The 20,675-nt window shown below is 36.8% G+C and overlaps 1 protein-coding gene across 1 annotated transcript in view; it reads right to left on the bottom strand.

The window, feature by feature from the left end:
* The window catches only part of ACBD6 (acyl-CoA binding domain containing 6), a 116,410-nt gene that overhangs the window by 8,105 nt on the left and 87,630 nt on the right, over positions 1–20,675 (bottom strand). Inside the window, exon 7 of the mRNA XM_015811271.2 lies at positions 3,882–3,912. Coding sequence (XP_015666757.2) covers positions 3,882–3,912 — 31 coding nt within the window. The remainder of the gene's footprint in view (positions 1–3,881; positions 3,913–20,675) is intronic.

Below are 20,675 nucleotides of genomic sequence, written 5' to 3' on the forward strand. Positions count from 1 at the left end.
CAGCAAGCGGGCCTGGCCTAGGGAGGATTTTAAATCGGGTTCTTAAGAGTAATTTTAAATAGCACAACTTTAAATATTCGGTTTTAATTGGTTTTACTTGGGTGGGGTTGTAAATGTGTTTATGTTTTTTAATATGTTGTGAGCCGCCCTGAGTCCCGTTGGGAGAAGGGCGGGATATAAATCAAATAAAATAAATAAAATAAATAAATAAAATAAATAAATAAATAAATTTATAATATCATTCCTGTATCCTCTCAGTTTTAAATCTACATCCAAACCAGACTGATTTGCAGTTTTATCCTCTTCAAACTTATCTTTTAAGCCCATTTTTACATTATCACAGTCTGAAGATAAAGTTCTGGTTACATTGTTGCAAAATATTCTCAAATTCTTCCAAATACTTTTCTCCATTCTGTATTAGTGGATCTCTTCTACTTCAATTATAATCTTTAATTCTTTCTAGTGGCCTCCAGTCACCAGCCTCCAATGTCCTCTTAGTGTGTTTTTGTCTCATCCAGAACATTTTCCCAGGAAAAGAATTCTAACACTTAAACTCAAAATCTACATATATCTTTAATAAGATTTTAAACAAACCACTGGAAGTATTTTTATAAGTACTTCAAAATCTTATTTCCAGTCAACCTGGTCCCCTTTATCCATTTAAAAGCTTTCCAAAAATCAACATTTTAATCACCTTTTTTTGCTGATTATTTTCAAACAAAAATTGATTTTCCTTTGGCCTGCAGTGAAATCAGTTTTTAAAATGTAAACTTATGTAGAACATTTTCCGTTCAAAGGAAGATCATCCAGTGTGCTAAAACCTGCCCTTCTGAAGGTTCCTAACATCCAAAAAGCAATTTACAAGCCATTTATAGTAAAAGTAATTAAGAAGGGAAGTGGGTCAACCCAGTGTCCCTTTGATGGCTCTTGTGGGCCTTTACTCAAAGCTGACTCTCCCAGCTTCCAGAGTTCTGAAAACCAGCAAAAAGCACTGCTTTAAAGTCTGGTTGTGGGAAGCATCTATATCAGGGGTGTCAAACTCAATTTCATTGAGGGCCGCATCAGCATTGCGGTTGCCCTCGGGGGGCCGGGTGGATGTGGCCAGGGTGGGCGCGGCCTACTGGCTGGGCATGGATGGAGTGGGTGTGGCCTACTGGGTGGGCATGGCCAGCTCTACATCGTTCGCGTCAAGGGTGCCTGTGGGGGCCTGGACAGGAGTGGGACAGATCTGAGGGTCTCTGGCAGAAGGGGGTGGGATCGGGGCAAGCGCCAAGGCATGGTCCATTTCTTCATTCCTCACAAAGGGTGACACCTCCCAAGCATGCACCCAGGGGGAGGGGCCGACACGGCAGGGGCTGGTTCCTCGCTGTTTCTAGACGCCTTGTGGAGCTAAGACTGAATGTGTTTCAGCATAGATGGCCACCACAAAATTGTACAATGGCTCCCGGCCGGCCTGGGCCAGGGCCAAGGCAGTGGGGGCTATTCCCTCACTATTTCCAGGATGGTTTCGCGGGCCACATGAAACCACTTCGCGGGCCACATCCGGCCCCCGGGCCTTGTGTTTGACATGTCTGATCTATATGGATCCCTATGGGGATCCCAAGTCCTCTCCTTCATTTAGAGAGGAATCCAGGGAACCAATTTATTCACTGGCTCAGTCCACTTCCTGCACAGCCATCTTTAGATTGCCCGCTTCCCTGGAAATGCACAGCCTTTACTATTCATGAAATTATTTAGGAGATTTTATCCTACAACTGCATCCCTTTAAATGACATAATCTTTAAAGAGGTACCATTCATGCTTTTGCATTTTTATTTGATACATATTTATGTATCTAAAGGGACTTAACTATTAATCAGTGAGGGCAATCTTTAAATCAGTAGTGCTATAGGTCAATGGCATACTTGAATCAAGAATGAATCTAGTTTCTGATTGTTATTATCTTTCAACAGAAGCATCTGAGGTAAGCAGAATGGAGCCAGATGCTGTTTTACTTGAAAATAGCCTGTTTACATTTACACTGGGGATCTTCTGCAGATGGATGACTTGGTATTAAGGACTGCCATTTGGCAAGGCACTTGGCATTTCTGAGGAGGAAGCCTTCCATGACACAATGTGTTGCCTCTGCAGTGGGCAGCCCAAGAGGATATCAGCCCACTTCTAAACACAGTAAAGTTGTCCCTGGGGATTACAGCAGTTGTTGAATTTACAGCATGCCCTGGGAACCTCTATTTGTCAAACACTAGCAAAGCAGTCCTGACGTGGGCATAGGTGAAGATGAATTTCCATTCAGCACGGTTTGCCTTCCAAGTCCATTAATCCTCAGGGTCTTCATGATGGATTTCATTTATTATTATTTATTTCTTCACTGGTATTCCCTCTGACTGCCTTGCCACAGTGCAAAAACCAGAGCAGATGGCATTTTAACAGTGAAAAAAATCCCCAGGCGAATAGAGCAAGCCAGCCCACTCTAAAGTCATGTGATTTCAAGTCCAAGGAGAAACCCTGATTTCCTTTGGGACCACAGAGAGGCAATCATCTGAGCATTCCCTGCAGGGAACAAGCGTGCGCCTCTAGGAAAGGGGGGAGTCTTAAAAAGGGATTATAATGCGAACAGGCCATCCATAAGGGAGACCACAAACATCCTGGTATTTTAAGAGACAGGCCAGAGCTGACCACAAATGACTGGGGCACTAATGCCCAAAAGATATTTGGCTGAGGAGGGTGAGGCACTCTTGCAAGCACATCTGAGGATAACGTACTTGGGAGCTGTCCTTCATTTAACCTCCTAATGACTCTGACCACTGTTTAATCAGAATGAACCAGGATTTATAACTCATTTAAGGATACAGTTTGGCACTTTCTGTAATCATCAGAGCTGCTGAGGCAAGGACAGCTGTCAGGCCAAATGCCTTCATAAAAAGATGGATAAACTCCGATTCAGCTTTACCCTTTTTACTCCAAGGGTTATCATTAACTCCTTGGTTTATTGTATAGTTTGTGGCAAACTCAATTCCCATAGGGTAAATGTTGTGCCTATATAGTCAAGTTGATATTATAATTAATAATTTTATGCAGTCCAATTTACACCTAAGTAAAAGATTTTCAGAGGAGAGCAGATTTAAATAAGTCTGAATGATTTATTGAAGTAATAGGATACCATCAGAGTACACATAATATTTGATTAGTTCTACTAGAATTGGCCAGATCCTGGTTGAAATGGCAAGGCAGACAATATGGATATAAAAAGACACAAGTCTGAATTTTTTTGAATCACAAATGGCAGAAAATGTAGTTTAAAAATAAACAAACAAAAAAGATATGGAAAAGCTAAGATTTTTTTTTTAAAAAATCTGAAAACTCCTCTCACTCTATTCCCCTTTATATATATTTGCACCTCTTTTTATAAACATTGCTTTATTGCAAAATTGAATGAAATTGACCAATCTTAGCTAAATATTCAACTAACTCTGGCTTGTTGGATTGTAGTAGCAATCTACTCAATTATTTAGCTTCTGAGGCTAGAAAAACACTGAAGTTTACATTATCATGTGTGTATGATCAATGGTAATTTCCCCCAAAATTATGGAAATACAAAACAATTTGAACATTAGAGATGTAATTTCCCAATGTCTTATCTTAAAGATTATTATTCTCATTGAGATAATGTTGCAACATTATTAAAGGCTTACAGTTAAAAATTATTGTACAGAAAATTAATTTTCTGATTTTGGATTATTTATTGATCATTCCTGATTTGCTCCTGCTGCATCTCTCTCTCTCTCTCTCACACACACACACACACAAACACACTTCTCTTTAGCTATTCAAAATGCATGATTATACTGGGTTAATAGTAAATATGGTAATGTACCACTTACCATAATGCAATGCTGTTTGACCTTCATCATCCTGGAAAAAAGAAGAATATAAGTTTAAGTCCTTTCAACTTATAAACTTAGTCAAATTTTAAAACAGCTACATTTACTTCTGGTCCGCTTTTACCTTTAATTTTTAAAACCACAAAGAGGATGCAGGTGTCTATTTATTTTAAATGACTCTTAAGCTGCTTTTACCATGCATCTCTAAGAAGTGTATAGCAATTCTTTGAACAATATTACTAAAATCAAGAAAAACATGGTCCACAAACAGTATCAATAAAATAATAGTGTAACAATAGCCGAATGTCAAATTGATCATCTAATTCCCTATTTACGTTAGAGACATCCTCACTCATTAAAACACACAGTGCTATCCCAAATATTCTCTGGAACAGGCTTTCAGCAGTTTCCTAAAAATTAAGAGTATCGATCTATAAGGTTTCTAAAGAAGAGCTCCTTCAGGAAATGCTTGCCTCCATATTCCCTCTTGTTGTATATCATAAGGGGTGGAGAATTGCAGCAAGATTTCTGTGCAGGACGTCATATGGGCTGGCAGATTCTACTTGTACCAAGTGCTCTTATAGATAACCACTTCCGGCCATATAAGATCTAATGATGATAACCAACATTTTAAATTGCATATGGGCATCAACTGCCAGCCAACATAGTTCCTGCAATATTGGTCAGCACCAGTTCAAATTTCAGGAAAGACTTCAAGAGAAATCCCATATACATTACAATAATCCAAATATACCGGTAAGTTGGCAAGAGTATATGTTACTTTCCAGAAACAACTATAACAAAATGCTTGCTGGTTACAATTTCTTCCTGCTCTTTTAGCAGGAATTCATTGTTTAGAACCAATAAACTGCATACCAGCTTTTTCTGGAGGAACACTCCATCTTGCTAGTGTTAAATTTCAATAAACTGGGTCACAACCACATCTGCCAATTTGGTCTGGGATAGAGAAGGAAAGCTGAGTATTATCAGTGTATTGCTGTTATTGTACCTCAACTATCGAATGAGCTCTCCCAATGGCTTCATGTAGATGTTAAGACAGAAAGAATTGTAGCTGAGTCTAAGGAGGGAGCAATGAGGTGCTCACAATGATTCAGATCTAACCTCTCATCTCATGCAGTCCAGAGGATCATGGTTCTAACTCTTAGGTGGCAGAGCTCATCTCACCAGGATTGACACGTAACTTTGCAGAATTTTATCCTTGGCACTTTTGTTTGGATTCTGTCCAATCATCTTTCAACTCTAAGTTAATGAAAGTGATTTTATCTGAAAAGTGCTCAATCTACAAAAATCTCACAGTGTTTTCTCCTGCCTTTCTCTAGAAACACCTTGGTCATTTTAAAAAGAATTGTTGGATGGCACTCCACAGACATAATAAGAATAGACCATTATCTATGTTTTGCCATCCTTACAGCCACGGTGTAGGTCCAAACTTGGGGTCATACACTTTTTGAATAGGATTCACTCATCTTCTGCTAGTGTTGGTGACACTTCGTGAACCATCTCCTGCATTTCTCAGAAAACCAAGAAGGCACCTGTAGGGCTAGTACATAGGGTGATTACAATCCTATCCAAGGCCCTTATTGCCTCCATATTGCAGAGATCAATGAGATTACTGACAGAATTACTCTCCAAATTACTGGGAAATTCCACATGTATCCTCTGGAAATTAACTGAATTGATCAGGTACTTGAAGAGGACCACTAGAACTGGCCTTGCCTCTCTGTGCAGATTACTCACAGTCACCAAGACATGAAATGTTCATTACAAAGGAGTAATGTACTTTTTTCACTACTGGATTAAATTACATTTGTAGCCTCCCCTTGTATGTCAGGCCTGTGATCATGGGTGACAGGGCCATGTTTGTCATGTTGACTGTAAAATCCAGGGGTGCTTTCAGAATCCACCTGAGTAGTTATGGAAGGTTGAAATCATTGAGTACTAGAAAGCTACATTACATATATCAACTATCAACCTGGATGACACTGTTTACCTAGGAGGACAGTACAACAGAAGTATCCCCACCATAGTCTCTGGCCCAACCACACAAAGAGTGTCTCATAACTGGTCACCAGAGATCAGAGCTCCCAGTAACCATTAGAAAGTCCTGATAAGACAAATGCCAATCCCCTCTCCTAAGGTCTAGAGGAATGCAGTACCGAATACCCAGCCTAGCACATTTATCTTTCTCTCATAAGCATTCCTCAATATAAATATCATCCTCAGGGACCTAGATTTCACTTAGATGAAGTAAGCAACAAGTGGAAGACTCTTCAGTCATGATACTCTAATGTCTGAACTCTCCCGACAGAAAATCATGTTTGTCTCAAAAGTTTTATAACTTTCTAGCATCCATTTGAAGTTTTTATTTTCACAGCTTTGATAGATCTGTTAAGAATGTCTATGTAGCATGTACTTTTGCTGCCTTGTTTACTCTATTGTTACAGTTTATTATTTTACTGACTTCATTGTTTGTAGTTTAATTTCTAATATAAAAGAAGGAAATCAAATATAACAAATAAAAACAAAAGGAGCCCCTTTACATTACTATTCAATTCATAACTCAATGAAAACATCATTAAATGGATGTCTACAAATCGATGTTAGATTTCTACACTGAGATTCCTACTGCTGACTCTATATTCTAGAAGCAAGAGGCATGAACACTACCAGCTGATCAATGAACTCTTTTTCTTTAGCAAGCTCCATAAAGTCCTGACTTGTCCCTTGAGCTATGCAATTCATTTTGAAGATGACTCCAGTAATACACTTGCTCCCTACTTGGTAAGGCAGACACAACTCCAATGTTAGGCAGTAATTCCTGTGAGTGTTTGGCCTGACACTTTTATTTCATTCTCTAAGACTCAGTTGCATCTTGCCTCTTGTCCCTTTAACTGTTGCCTGTCTTTTCTGGAATTTTGCCTATACCATTAATCTTGGAATTTTTCAGATTCTGCTCTATTATTCCAGAAATTCCGTTTTGCATTATATGGATGACATGTGTCTTGTATCAGTATCCAATATGTATGTTTGTTTATATATCATATTTATATCCCACCACAATTGTATGCAGATTCTTAGTGGGTCACCAGGAAAGACAATTACAATACTAAAAAATAAAACATACAAACTACATTCCAGATAGCAACTGGCAAATGAAAAGCACTATTTTTAGAAGCTTCCAGAAGGCAACTAGAGTTGAGGCCAGACATATTTCTCATGATAGGTCATTCCAGAGGGTGAGCCTGATGATGTAAAAGCAGCTTTGGACCTTGACTCTCTTGGCCTCCCAAAATGGGGGACAACCAACTGTTTCTTCCGGCATGATCCAAGTAGTCAGACTGATTCCAGTGGAGAGATGTGGTCCTGAAGGTAACTCAGCATAAAGGACTTTTATATTAAAACTAGCTCTAGCTGAAAAGCAATAATACAGGTCCTGTAAAATAGGTGTGATATGTGCAAATACCTGTAAGCGCCCTGGCTAATGCATTTTACACCAACCGAAGTTCCTTGAATCTTTATAAAAGGTACTCTGATTATTGAATGTATCATTTTATAATCTGCCATAAAATAAGTACAATTCAATTACTCTGAAGTAAAGTGCTGGTGGCAAAAAGTCAAGGGAAGGAGCAATAGAACAACTTAATGCTCATAATCGTATTCATATCCTAAACCTTCTTGTCATCTAATTCAAAGTAAAGGGCACAAAATATTAGCTCTGTATCTGGTAATAAACATACTGCCAAATGTCATTTTAACACCAGAGGATAAAATGCTGCACAACAATATCGGGTACCACCAATGCCAGTAACGACTAGACCTCTACTATGCACTGTCCCTCTTCTGTGATACTTTATCGGTCCCTATGTAGAGAAATTACTACTGTTGCTATTTAATGTTCTCCACTTGGTCATCAGAATTGAAAAGCATCAAATGCAGTAAGGGCAAGAAGCTTCTGCTTACTACTTTAGGATATCTGTGGAGACAGGATCTAGCAAATCTAACCATTATTACTAACTAGAAGAGAAGTCGGGCAAATGAACTCGTCATAGGAGATGACTTTAAATTCACATATAAAAGGCAAATATTGCAACAGTTTCTAAACAGGACTTTCATTGGTTAGAATTTGGTTAGAATTTAAAGACATAGAGCAGATTTCAGGGGGAGGAATGGCAAACCAGCATGTCTCCAAATGAGTAGAGACAATGACCATAACAAAGACCAAAGAACTGGCGAGTAGACCAGTTTTACAGTACCTTTCCAGATAAGAAAAGGACGGGAGATCACCCACGTGTGCTCTGCACAACTGATCCTCGGAAGAAGACTGCATGACAGCGGTCTCCCATGGGTTTGAGTACCAGAAGATGAAGAGAAGCTATCATGCTGTCAGTTGCAGCAGGATCTTTTAAAGAACACTGAGTTTGCTAACTTCTCTTTCTAGGCACTTTTGGAAATTACCTATTTAATTAACTTAAGGCTAAGTGAGTTTACTCTCATTCTTGAATAAAAGAAAAATTAACCATAAGCTTGAGAGTGCTTGGCGTGGCTCTGCGTTCACAGGTGTAGATGAGCAGTCCAGAGGCCTGCATGGAGGAGGGGCAAGGTTCTGCACCTGACCTGCCATTCATGCCCCTCTGTAGACCAGCAGCATCTGGCCAGAGAGTTCCCGAAGAGCAAAACAGCCACCCACTCCATCCCTTTGGCCTTCCTGGGGTCTGAGCTAAAATGGAAATACAAATGACAAGCCAAAAGAATGACCTGAATAAGAACTTTTTAATGAATTTACAAAAGAAATTGGTTAAAGCCTTGAAAATTAATGTGAAAATACAAATGATATATCAAAAGAATGATCTGGACAATGAGTTTTTACTGGATTTGCAAAAGACTTTTGCTAAAGTCTTGAAGAAGTCTTTAGGATGGGAAAAATAAAAGCTGAAGAAGAAGGAAAACTGAATTCAGGGAGAGGCAGTCAAAGCCAGGAGAAAAGTAGTATTTATTGTCTTCAGGATTGTTTTCATATTGCCTTTGACTTACAGGTAGGTTTTGATTTGACTCCTGAGATAGATTATTTGGAAAATTAATTGCTTCCTTATGAAACTGCATAAACTTAATCCAGTACAATCTATTACAGCAACATTAGGCACCTAACACTAGTGATCCTTATTTAAAAAGAGAGGAAGCAAGGATATATATTAGCTCCTCTACCTTTCAACTTCTGTATTAATTCTCTAATGCAAGTCTTGACAAAATCCAAGTTTCATTCCACAATCTTAATCAAGAAACGTTGTTTCAGTTTCTTATCTGCTGATTACTCAGGCATCCTCTCTCCAAACCCATTTTCCTACTATAGAGATAAAGACTAGTTAAAGTCCTGTTATTTACACTATTCTTAGAAAACCAATAGATGGAATCAAAGTATTTAAATTCTTCTATGTTTCTTTTCAAGTCTTGGCAATCTGGAAAATAAAACAATGAGCTGTCACTGCCCAGTTCCACAAATCTACAAATGTTATTTGGTGCTACACAATTGCAATGGCAATAATTACATCCCAGCTGCAATGAAATATTCAGAGAAAAAACCATCAACTAGTTGATATATGGTGCACAGATATGTAATTACTGTGATCCAACTGCTCTGTTCAGTCCAATTTGCATATACCTTAATTTGTACCAAATTCCCTAGCAAGGTTCAAATCTGACTTAATCTTCATAAAGCTTGCTTTAAACCTTTGCATCTGAAATTTCAAAGTAATTTTTTCCTTACAATTGTCTGACTTTATAACATAATAATTGTCATCATAGACAGCAGGTACAAATACCAACCTAAGTTTTTACAGTTTATCAGTTCAACATTGGCCTTGTTTGATCTTGAAAGAGCTCTAATAGAACTGAAAAACTGAGTTCTTGCCAATAGCATTTAGAAAGATCTAAGTACTTTGTTCAGTTCTGTTTGGAATATGTCTTTTCTTTGCCAACTGTCTAGTCAGTATTTTTTGCCCAACTCATTTTCATTGCTAGATTCAACGTTTTGCCATCTGTGTTGCTGGAGGGAAAATTTAACAATATTACAGTGCAAAAGCGATCATGTTCTGTCCACTTGGGGAAATATTGGCCTTCTATGTGCTTCTGTGCAGTTCTTTCTATTTGAGTGGCTGTTAATAATAACTTTCTTAATTAACAGCCCATGTAGATCAGATATGAATATTCTTCTCTTATCTGGCAAGTTGCCCAAGATCCCCAGAAGAGTCACCAAATATTGATGAATTACTTTGCCATTCAACATTTAATTATATAATGTCCTTGACAATTTGGGTACCGGTTGTATATTTTTAATATATTCAATTCAAATTCAATTTATGTTTCAATGTAAACTTAGTTTTTTATGTTTCTTTTGGTTTTTGTACTTAAACAAGGCTAAATGCTTCTGCCTTTGGGGTTTTACTGCAGGGAACACCTTGTCTAACAGTGTCTGGTTACTCCGTCTTGAATGGCTATCCTTGGCAAGAGGAGAAATAACCAATTTTCAACCCTGAGAACTTTCAACTTAAAAACTCTTTACTGTACAAGAAAAATGTCCTAAAAAGGTGCTACAACTCTGATTGATAGAAATAATAAGACGGACATATAATTCTACAGGCCTTTATGAAAGTATAATGTTAAATCATACAAACCTCTGCTGTTTAAAATACACATATTTGTAGTTTAGCACTATAAAAAATAGATTTGGAATGTACAGCCTTCAAAAAGTTGGCTAACTTTTGGATGGGAGGAAACAATATTGGTAAAAGTAAATAAAGGAATAAGCAAACAAACAAACAATAAATAAGAGTACAGTAAAATTTCCATGTGTAATCATGATAAATTGCTTCTGGAGAGTACTAAGGAAAATTTCCAATCCTGCTATAAAAATGCAACTATAAATAAGCAAATGGAACAGGTGATCTTTTTTTCTTGGAAATTGAGCAGCATAATTAAGTTTCATTTTGAGTTAATAAACAAGAAGGGGGGGTATTTCCAATAGTTATTTATACTCTGTTATGTTAGCTAATGAATTACTGCCTAAAAGTAGCTCATTTGGAGCTGTAGCTATCAACAAGAACTATGCAATATTGAAATATGAGAAAAATGGTTAATTGATCATGATTTTATTTTTCACATTTCTTCAGACTGGAAGTCAATGATTATACTGAGACTGAGCTTTCACATTACATGGATCTTGAAAGCATTTCACTAAGTTTTTTATATCAGTTCTCAATTGTCATCCTTTTTAAAGATGATTGGTAGGATTAAGCTTTGATTGCCTTTAAAGCAAATATAGCTTTTCTATTAATTTAAAATAAATCAAGTACCATAGAAAAAGTATTTTAAAAATTCCATGAATGAAAAAAATATGTTTTTTCATAAAGGTGAACGATAATAGTCTTATATACTTCTTCAGAATTTTTTGTTAACAATAATCCTATTTTAATTTATGGAAATGTTAAAAAGAATGGTTGAGGGAACATAAGAGCACAAAGGAACCTTGATTAAATTTTACTTTCCTTTCAAATGACCAAATGGACTTTAGATTTCCTGCAGAATAACGTATTCATAAGCGTCAGTTCAGTGTAGTGGTTAAGCCATCAGGCCAGAAACCAGGAGACTGTGAGTTCTAGTCAGCCTTGAGCACAAAGTAACTTTGGGCTAGTTACTTTCTCTCAGCCCTTATGAAAGAGGCAATGGCCAACCATTTCTAAAAATCGGACACAACTGAACGGAATAAACATTTACAAGAACTCCGAGTAAAGGAGAAGGAAGAGGAGATTATAAGATTTTTTTTTTATTAGAATCCATCAGCTACTTCATCTCTGTTACTCTCATAGACTTTACTGCCTTTGAAGATGGAGCTCCATTTAGCTAGCACGAATAATGGCCACTAAAAGGGAAAGGCATGTTTGCGTTCTGAATGCAAGATGACCTGCATTCAATCATTGGCATCTTTCACAAAATGCTGGAAACCTGCTATTAATCAGTATAAACATTACTGAGTGCTGGACCAACAGTCTGACATGGATAATTACACTTTCTATGTATTTGGATTTAATAAACTATTCTCTTAAAATTTGCTAACCTTCTTTCAGAGTCATTTGTCCTATTGGCCATCCCAACACTCTTCAGTAGGGAATTCCATAAATTATGTATTGATGAAGAAATACTTTCAGCTGAGCAATGGGACAGTCCTCCAGGCCTTCCTGTCCTCTACCATCTTCTGGAGTCCATTTAAGCTCACACCTACTGCTTCAGCGACTCCATCCAGCCACCTCATTCTCTGTCGTCCCCTTCTTCTATTGCCCTCAATCTTTCCCAGTATTTGATATACAGAGAGCTAATGCTATACAGCAGAAATGGACAGAATGTTTTAGGCATAAACTGTTCTGTACCCAGAATGATTGGTTAATGAGTCTGTGCCTAAGCTCAAATGTCCATGCCCCAGATATTTTGCTCTTGTATAAGGAATGAAGTAGGGCTATTTTGTTCTGGATATGGCCATGGTAGGTGAGTAGGAAAGGCACAAAGTTGATGGTCTGGTAAGATATACCACCCTGGTTTCTTGTTCTTTACTTCTGAGACCTTCACAATGAACATGTGTGTTATTCCTTACATTGGCAGCAGTTACTGGAAGGGAAGATTCTGGGGAAGCAGGTGGTCTGGCACTCAGGCCATCCATTAGAGGAGAGGAGATAAGAGCTAATATATACAACCCAAGCCTTGACCTTCACTCCCCAACAAATCACAATGGGATTCCTCTAGATTTTGTGTGGGCCAAAAACTGAAACAACCAAAGCATTTTAGGTTTTGTTTCTGCCAATTTTTGACCAGCTCAAAATGATTTGGTGGAATTTCTAGAAAGTGATTGCTTGTCCAGGCTTGAAACAAAACATTTTCCCCTGTAATACAATCCATTAAAACACAATATATTAAAAACTGGTATTGGAGATAGTCACTAGCTGAGAAAGACCAACATATAAAGATTATTCTTTTAAAAAATATTTAATGCAGGTTAAACTTAGAGCCAGCACATTATACAGAGAGATATTTCAAGGATAGATGGCCCTATGGATAAACCCCACCTCTATATTACCTTCAAAGCACAATCTGTATGCATCTGTGGACAACAGGGCCTTCTCTGAACATTGCTAGTATCTTAGGACAACCATTTCTTGAACGGCTAAGTTTGAACACTCTACTTAGAATCTGGCAGCTAGTGCAGACTGCTGGAATATAATCTAATTGCCTCAACCCCCAACACAAAGAAAATATGACTAAAAATGAATATTTAGTAGTAAACAGAAAATGGAACCAACCTGACTCAATCCATAAAATGTATGTTCTGAATGTATTTATTGAGCTTAATTCTAATACAGATTTTCCACTTCATAACAATAAAAATCACTAAAACAAAAAGATCCAAATTGTCTAAGTTATGCTATACCAACCATTTATTTACTGGACTTTTTCTTATTCCATGAAAAAATGTTCAAGGCAGTCCAAATTAAAAATACTATTTTAAAACTACTGTGAAAGAAACTAATTCCAGTATTCCTTCAGCATAACAAAGTGATTTTTTTTGTTAACCTTAAGAAAAAAAATAAGATGTAAATTGTCAACCATTTCCTGCAGGCAGTTTCCTAAGATTTTAGTCTGGGTCTCTCTTCTGCCTTTCCCCCAACTGCTTATCAGTTTAGTATGGATCAGGCAGGTATCTGGTTATTTAAAGAATAGGATAAATGGTCTGAGACAGTTTCTCCCAGCCCCAATTCACCAGGGAACACTCAAGAATTCCACCTGACACTGGGACAGCGTTGTGCTCTTAAACAATCTGCCGTCTGATCCGATTGTTCCCCAGTGGGAAGGCAGCAGGCCGCAGCTCACTCAAGAGTCATTGATTGGATTAACAGCCTAATTCCCAACAGATGAATAGAATACTGATGTCTTGTCAGCCCAGATCATAGAAAGAAAACACAATCTGCTAATACAATTGGAAATTTAACTCTTTAAACTCCCCTGCAAGGCAGCATAGATCTGGACTTCAAATTCAACAGGATGTTGTTTAACTGTGTGACAGTTAAAAGCCTTTTCTGCTTCTGATTGATTTTATATGCAAGCTGTTTGTAAACACAGACAATTGCTAGAAATCCTTTTGAAAAATCTCTACATGGGTACAATGTTTGGCAAATTTAAAAAGCTCTCATCAATGTATATTCTACATTTTATTTGGTACATTTTAAGGCAGTATACATTATGCTCCCTCCTCCTTTATTCCTATATTCCCCACAATAAACTTGTGAGGTGAGGAGAGGTGAATGAGAGAGAGAGAGAGAAAATGGCTAAGAAAGATCTTAGTACCTCCATTGTTGTTATTTTCACATTCACCTTCTAGAATATTCAGTGGAAAAATAGTGGAAGGCCAAATCCACTCAGTGAGTCTCACAGGCAAATTAGCGGACCAGGACCAAAGCTCTGTGAAAAGATGCAGTTTTATATAGATGGTCATGTGTTTCTTCATAATTATTGGAACCTTATCTCTAATTGTTTTGCAATTGGGCAGTATGCTTCCCCCAACATTTCTTCAAGGGAAGGAGATGTAGACTTAGAAATGTTTGCTTGTTGTGCTTCTGATTCTTTCCAAATAGGAATCTGATGATTAACATTAAAAAATATCAAAGATTGGATTTTTCAAGTATGAATAATTTTAAAATATCCTTAAAATATCTATTTGAAACATATGTACCTTTAGTTTAAATTCAGAAAAAAGCATTGTAAATTTGTGAACACTGAACTGAAACCTAGGAATAATTTCTGTAAATATCTTCTTTAAAAGAGAACATAGTCTACAAATCTTGACCTATATATGCATCAAGTGAGACCCTTTTGGAATAAGAAATGTTATGCACAAGAGGAATAGGAAACAGGAGTCCAGAAAAACAAAATAACAAAGCACAATGTTAAAAAAGAATAGCCTGTTGGAACAGGCTGATAAATTGCAGGTACGATTAAATTGATGATTTCTGTCAAAGCCAAAGATTGCAGGCATCTGTCAGAAATATAGATTCATAATGAATTATGATTCTTCTATCTGGCACTGGAATGATAAATTTAATGGCAAATAATATTTAATAACATATTCTCATTTGAATTTGTTTGGTTTTGAGTTGCTAGGGGACTATAAAGCAATTGATTTTATTTAAACACACCTGTAATTTACTACACCTTCATCCAGTCTATGCTTTTGGGGAAGTTTAGCAGAAATTCCACCTTAGCTAGGAAAAATATTCTAGAGCCTCAAAGCTAAGAGACTAGCAAAGGGGTGATTTCACTTAATCTCTCTGAACTTCAGGCCCCACGTGCTGTCCAACAGCCGGTCCTCTTTGGGCTCTTTGCCAGCTGTGACTTTGCATGCTTTATGGCAGAGATTATTGAAAGGAGATTAACTTTCCTAAACCCCTTAGATTTTAATTATTTCTGTATGTATTTATAAAACCTACAGTCTGCTAGTATCTGAGCACAACTGTCCAAATACCCATTCTTAACCTGGTTTGGTAAAGACCAGTGCCACTAAGATAGAGTACAAGTCATGTCCTGATTTTCTTTACTGCATCTTATATATTATAATTGTAAATAAGGACTAGAAATATAGTATTTAAAATAGTACAGTATTAACATTTAACTGCAGTATTACCATTCCACCTCTGTTTGAGATGTACAGTTTTCATTGGTTTGTTTCTTTTTCAGACTCTTGATACTGGATTTCCAAGTACACTTCAGAAATTATTCAGCAAAGTAAAACTGAACCAAATCCTTTCTTTGCTTTACAGTATGATACAGATTATTATCAAACATGGAATAATAGTAGAGCCCCATGCCAAATATAGTGTATTTCTGATCTGAACTTTTGACTGTGGGCATAAAAGAAAAGAAAAAAGAAAAGAAAATGCACTACGAGATCATTATTCCAGGGCATTAGCATAAAAAACAGAGCCTTTATTCTAATGGATAAATAATTTTGGAATATTTAAAAATGCAGCCAGTCTAAAGGCAATCAAAAGAGCAGAATTTTTTTAACCAGATTTATTTATTAACTTCTATCTGATTGCCATCAAAACAACTCTCAGCAGTTTACAGTGTATAGAACCAAAAATTAAAACATTCACAGTTACATCAAAACATAACAACAACACTAAAATGTCCTTATTAGGCCTCACATAAGAAATTGCAGAAATAAAGAAATAAGACAAAAAGCAAAAACACGCAACTGACAGTCTGATTTGGCTTAGGGGTGTATATGACAATATAGTTTTCATAGATTTGAATTTTCCTGAAAATGTTTAGGAAGTTTTAGATGGGAATCCAGATAAATCCTATTTCTGTTTTGCAATATTAACGGTAGACACCACTGTTCAGTTATTGTGTATTATTCTCAAAACAACTCAGTGAGAAAAAGGGGGTAACAACCATTCTGGAAGATTATTTTAAACAATCCTTTCCTTACAGTTTTAGCCCAATCCCTAGCCTACAAATACTTGCCTAATACCTCTAGACCAGAGGTCCCCAACCTTTTGGGCACCACGGACCGGTTACGTGGAGAGAGGTTTTTCCGTGGACCAGAGGGGGCGTGGTTTTGTGTGCTGCCTACATCCTGTGGATGGGGTTTTGCTTGTTTGTGTGGCCTGACTGCTGGCATGCTGCGGACCGGTACCGGTCCATGGACCAGGGGTTGGGGACTCCTGCTCCAGACAACTGTGCAAGGTTATTGTAAATTATGTAGGTCACTGTTTGCAATACTGAATATGAATGACATTACAAGAATGTTATAAACCATTCTTTCCAACTTGCAGCCAGATAAAATATGGCTGGGAAAGCTGTAATATGAAAAATTATGACGTTTCCTTCAAATAGTGTCCAATGTTTTTGTGTACAGCATCTAGACTGAAACTTCATTAATGATAAAGAGATCTGGTTCATATATCTGGGATATTACTTTCCAGTGCGTCAGAGTATTTATACTTCTTTATGACTGCATTAATGTTCCTGGCTGACAGATGAACATGGTTTTCTATTAGCCTTGTGGAACAATCCAGATTTGAAGGAGAAAAGGTGATTCAGAGTGTGGTTGGGAGCACATATCCCACCTGTCAGCACTTCCTTAAATCAAATGTATCTTTTTCTGGCAACTATGCAGCCTAGGAATGTATGCAGCTTCTTTAAAGAGCTGCTGACAGATGCACAGCCCTGTTTTCTACAAGTGTACTTGTAATGTTGAGAGCTTGCCAGTACCTTAGGTCACAGAAACTGATTTTTTTCCTGAAGAAAATATCTACTTTATTATCCATATTACCAAAGATATATTTGGGTTCACAGTGAAGTCAAATGACTCTCATCCATTACGATAAACATTAATTGCAATAATTTGTTTTTTCCCAATTCTAAACTGTGCTACTGAAAGCAACCTGATGCATGATTCAAAATGTGTTTCTACATAAGCAAAGGAGTATACCCTGCTTGCCTAAAAAACAGCTGATTGCTCTGAGACAGATCTTAATTTTCAAAAATCATCCTTGTGAGAATGGCTGAATAGAAAGTTTACACTAATTAATATACTTGCATTTTTTGTATATATCTAAGTATGCATGAAACGTTCCCTTCATATCTCCAATTTTCTTGGAGAGATCTCTGGTCCTCCCTGTTCTGTTGTTTTCTTCTATTTCTTTGCACTGTTCATTTAAGAAGGTATTTTCATCTCTTCTAGCTATTCTCTGGAATTCTGCATTCAATTGGGTGTATCTTTCTCTTTCTCCTTTGCCTTTCGCTTCCCTTCTTTCCTCAGCTATTTGCAAAGCTTCCTCAGACAGCCATTCCTCAGACAGCATATCAAGACAAGAGAGAAGGTTGGCAACTATCTTAAGAGTATCTCTATAATATACTCTTAGATAACTAGATACTTTTATTTGGGTTACTGGACTTCAACATTACACAAAAGCCCTATTAAATGCAGAATATGCGACAAATGACAAATTATATATAATCTACTTTCACATACAGTGGATATGTGAACACATCTTTGTTAAAATGGCAGTGTCAGGGACTGACACAATCAAGGCTGTTCAAATGAGTACAGATTTATTCCATGCTAGCTCTCTCCAAAAATCTGAACTATTAACGGTCAAGGCAAATTGGTGATAGATAAAAGTTAAGGGAATTCAAGGAGGGCTGGACTTAGATCTCTTGTGGGCACGAAGGGACTAATGAATGATGGTGCACTTGACTCTTCCCTCAGTTTCAGCCAGATTGTCTCCTACAGCCAAGTTTTTGAGTTGTAAAAAAAATCAGACCAAGTTAAATCACTTCAGAATTTTTGCACCTTTAATGTAATACAGAAGCTGTACAATTCAATTGAAAAACAAACTGAATTTTTTAAGGGGGAAAATAACAATAAAAAACCTAGAATAATGCAGCTGCATAAGCATGCACACTCTTTCATAAATAGGGATGTGGCTGTGTTCAGAATTAACCAATCACATTCAAACTGATGCTAAATAGTAGTTTAGTAGACATCTGCCATCAATTAAAGTGACCCTGATCAAGCCCATATAAAGTTCAGCAGTTCTAGTAGGATTTTCCTGACATTTACTCAGTTGCCTCTTACAGCAAAAGCCATAGGTCTGCAAAGAGCTTACAAAGCACCAAAACTTTCTTAAGTGTGACACAGAAATATTAAGAGAGAAGTTTGAGACTACTCTGGCAATGCATGCAGTTTTAAACAGATTTCCTCAGGAGAAGCAGAATCCTTCAATAAAAAAATAGCTCTCAAATATGTTTTAACATTTCTTTGAATGGACTTTACTTTTCAAATCATTGGTGGATCAATCTTTAGATAGAAATTTGGCAACATAAAGACTACCTCTATTGCTCTCCCAATGTATTTCACTTGATCTGCAAGATGCTACACAAAAAAAAAATACTTGGATTCATTTCTACGAAACCTAGAGCCTCCTTTCTTACTTGCAAATATAATGTAAGGTCTTCTAGGCAGTACTCTTCATTGACAAATATCTACACTGGCTTTGTATAAAGCAGAATATGCTTCCATGTCCTAAATATATAACAGTGAGTAAATACTCTCACATCAAAAAACTGTTCTGAGTTACTGGATGCAGAGGGTCAATCATGTTGGGAGGGGAGAATGGCTGCTTTCTGTTAACTGCCCAAGATAATGCTTTGAGTGTATCTTGATGGAATCAGGAAAATTGGATTGTCTTCCCATTTGCTGGCCTAAAACAACCTTTTTATACATATATCCCATTAAAAAGAAACACAGGAAAGCCCTTTCAAAAATAACTAAATATTCACCTATAATCCAGAAGTCAGTCAGAAAAGCTTTAATTCTCTTTGCAATTCTTAAGTAATGCAGTATGTCAGAATTTAATAAATTGGGGTAGGACACTGTGTTTAAAACATGCTACTTCAACCAAAGATAGATTTGCAGGCTTAGCTATCTCTAAATGGAGATAAGGTTGTATTTACAATATAGAACAGATAATTATTACCTGAATTGCACATGGCAGCATTTTTTGTATACAGCAGGCATTCTGCTGCGCAAGCAGTGTATTGCCTAGGCATCATTTCATAATGCACAGTTATATAAATTTAAATAAAATACCTATGAATACCACTCATTTTCATGTGACAAAATTTGCCAAGCATAATTTGTTCAAGCTGTCTTGTGACAAATGAGCAAATTGGTAATATGTTTTTGAACTCATCTCCAAAACGAACTGAATGTTAAAAGCAAATATTAAATATTATAATATATGTAAGATAAATAGCAACACCATCATAAATGAAATAAAATTTCTGAAAACAAATCTGTTACACTTGTAGCAAATTTTACGGGAAGAATCTCTTTGCAGTAGACTGGCATTTCTGTGGGAGCTGACAAGAACACAAATTCAAATGAGAAGATCCATGAAAAGGTCAGACATTATAAGGAACGAAGATATCATTTTGGATTCACAGGAATGATTTTCTCAGACTTGTCTGCATTTTAAGGAGGAGATTCTTTTTGACTGCCTACTGCTTTATTCATTGCAAGGAAATATGTAATAAAAACAATTCTCCCAATTTGACAATAGATATAGAGTGAACATGGAGGGAAAATAAACTCCATTTCAAATTTAGAAAATAAGCACAAAATGAGGAAATCATAATTAGAGGATGCCATGTGAATGCAACTTTTGACAATACAAACTCACATTGTGCAGATAAAACCACACATTGAAGACAACTGAATTTCAATGTTTTGCAAGCCACCTAATCACAAATACCCATCTTAAAAAATAAGCAGGCCAAGACAGGTCCTTAAGTTTGCCATATCTTAGAAATGGCACGATAACAGTAATATTGCCAGGAGGAAATATGAATAGAATTATACTTCAACCCAACTTCAGAAAGCAATGCATTTTTTTTTTTTCAAATTTTTTTTTATTATTTTCAACATAAAAAGGAAAACAATCATAAGTACATCACAATTAAGAGGAAACCCCCCCCACCCCCCACCCGGACTTCCCAAACCAAATCCCAGGATACTATTCATCTAAAAGTAACCTTATATTAATATCCCTAACTCCACAAAGTATAATTCTACATAATAGGTGAAATATATATATATATATAGAAAAGGAAATTTTTTTTATCTAAAAACCTAACCTATATTCCACCATTCTATGCTTATTTTGAATA

This window comes from Protobothrops mucrosquamatus, unplaced genomic scaffold (assembly GCF_001527695.2).
Source record: "Protobothrops mucrosquamatus isolate PMUCROS unplaced genomic scaffold, P.Mucros_1.0 scaffold35, whole genome shotgun sequence".
Lineage (NCBI taxonomy): Eukaryota > Metazoa > Chordata > Lepidosauria > Squamata > Viperidae > Protobothrops > Protobothrops mucrosquamatus.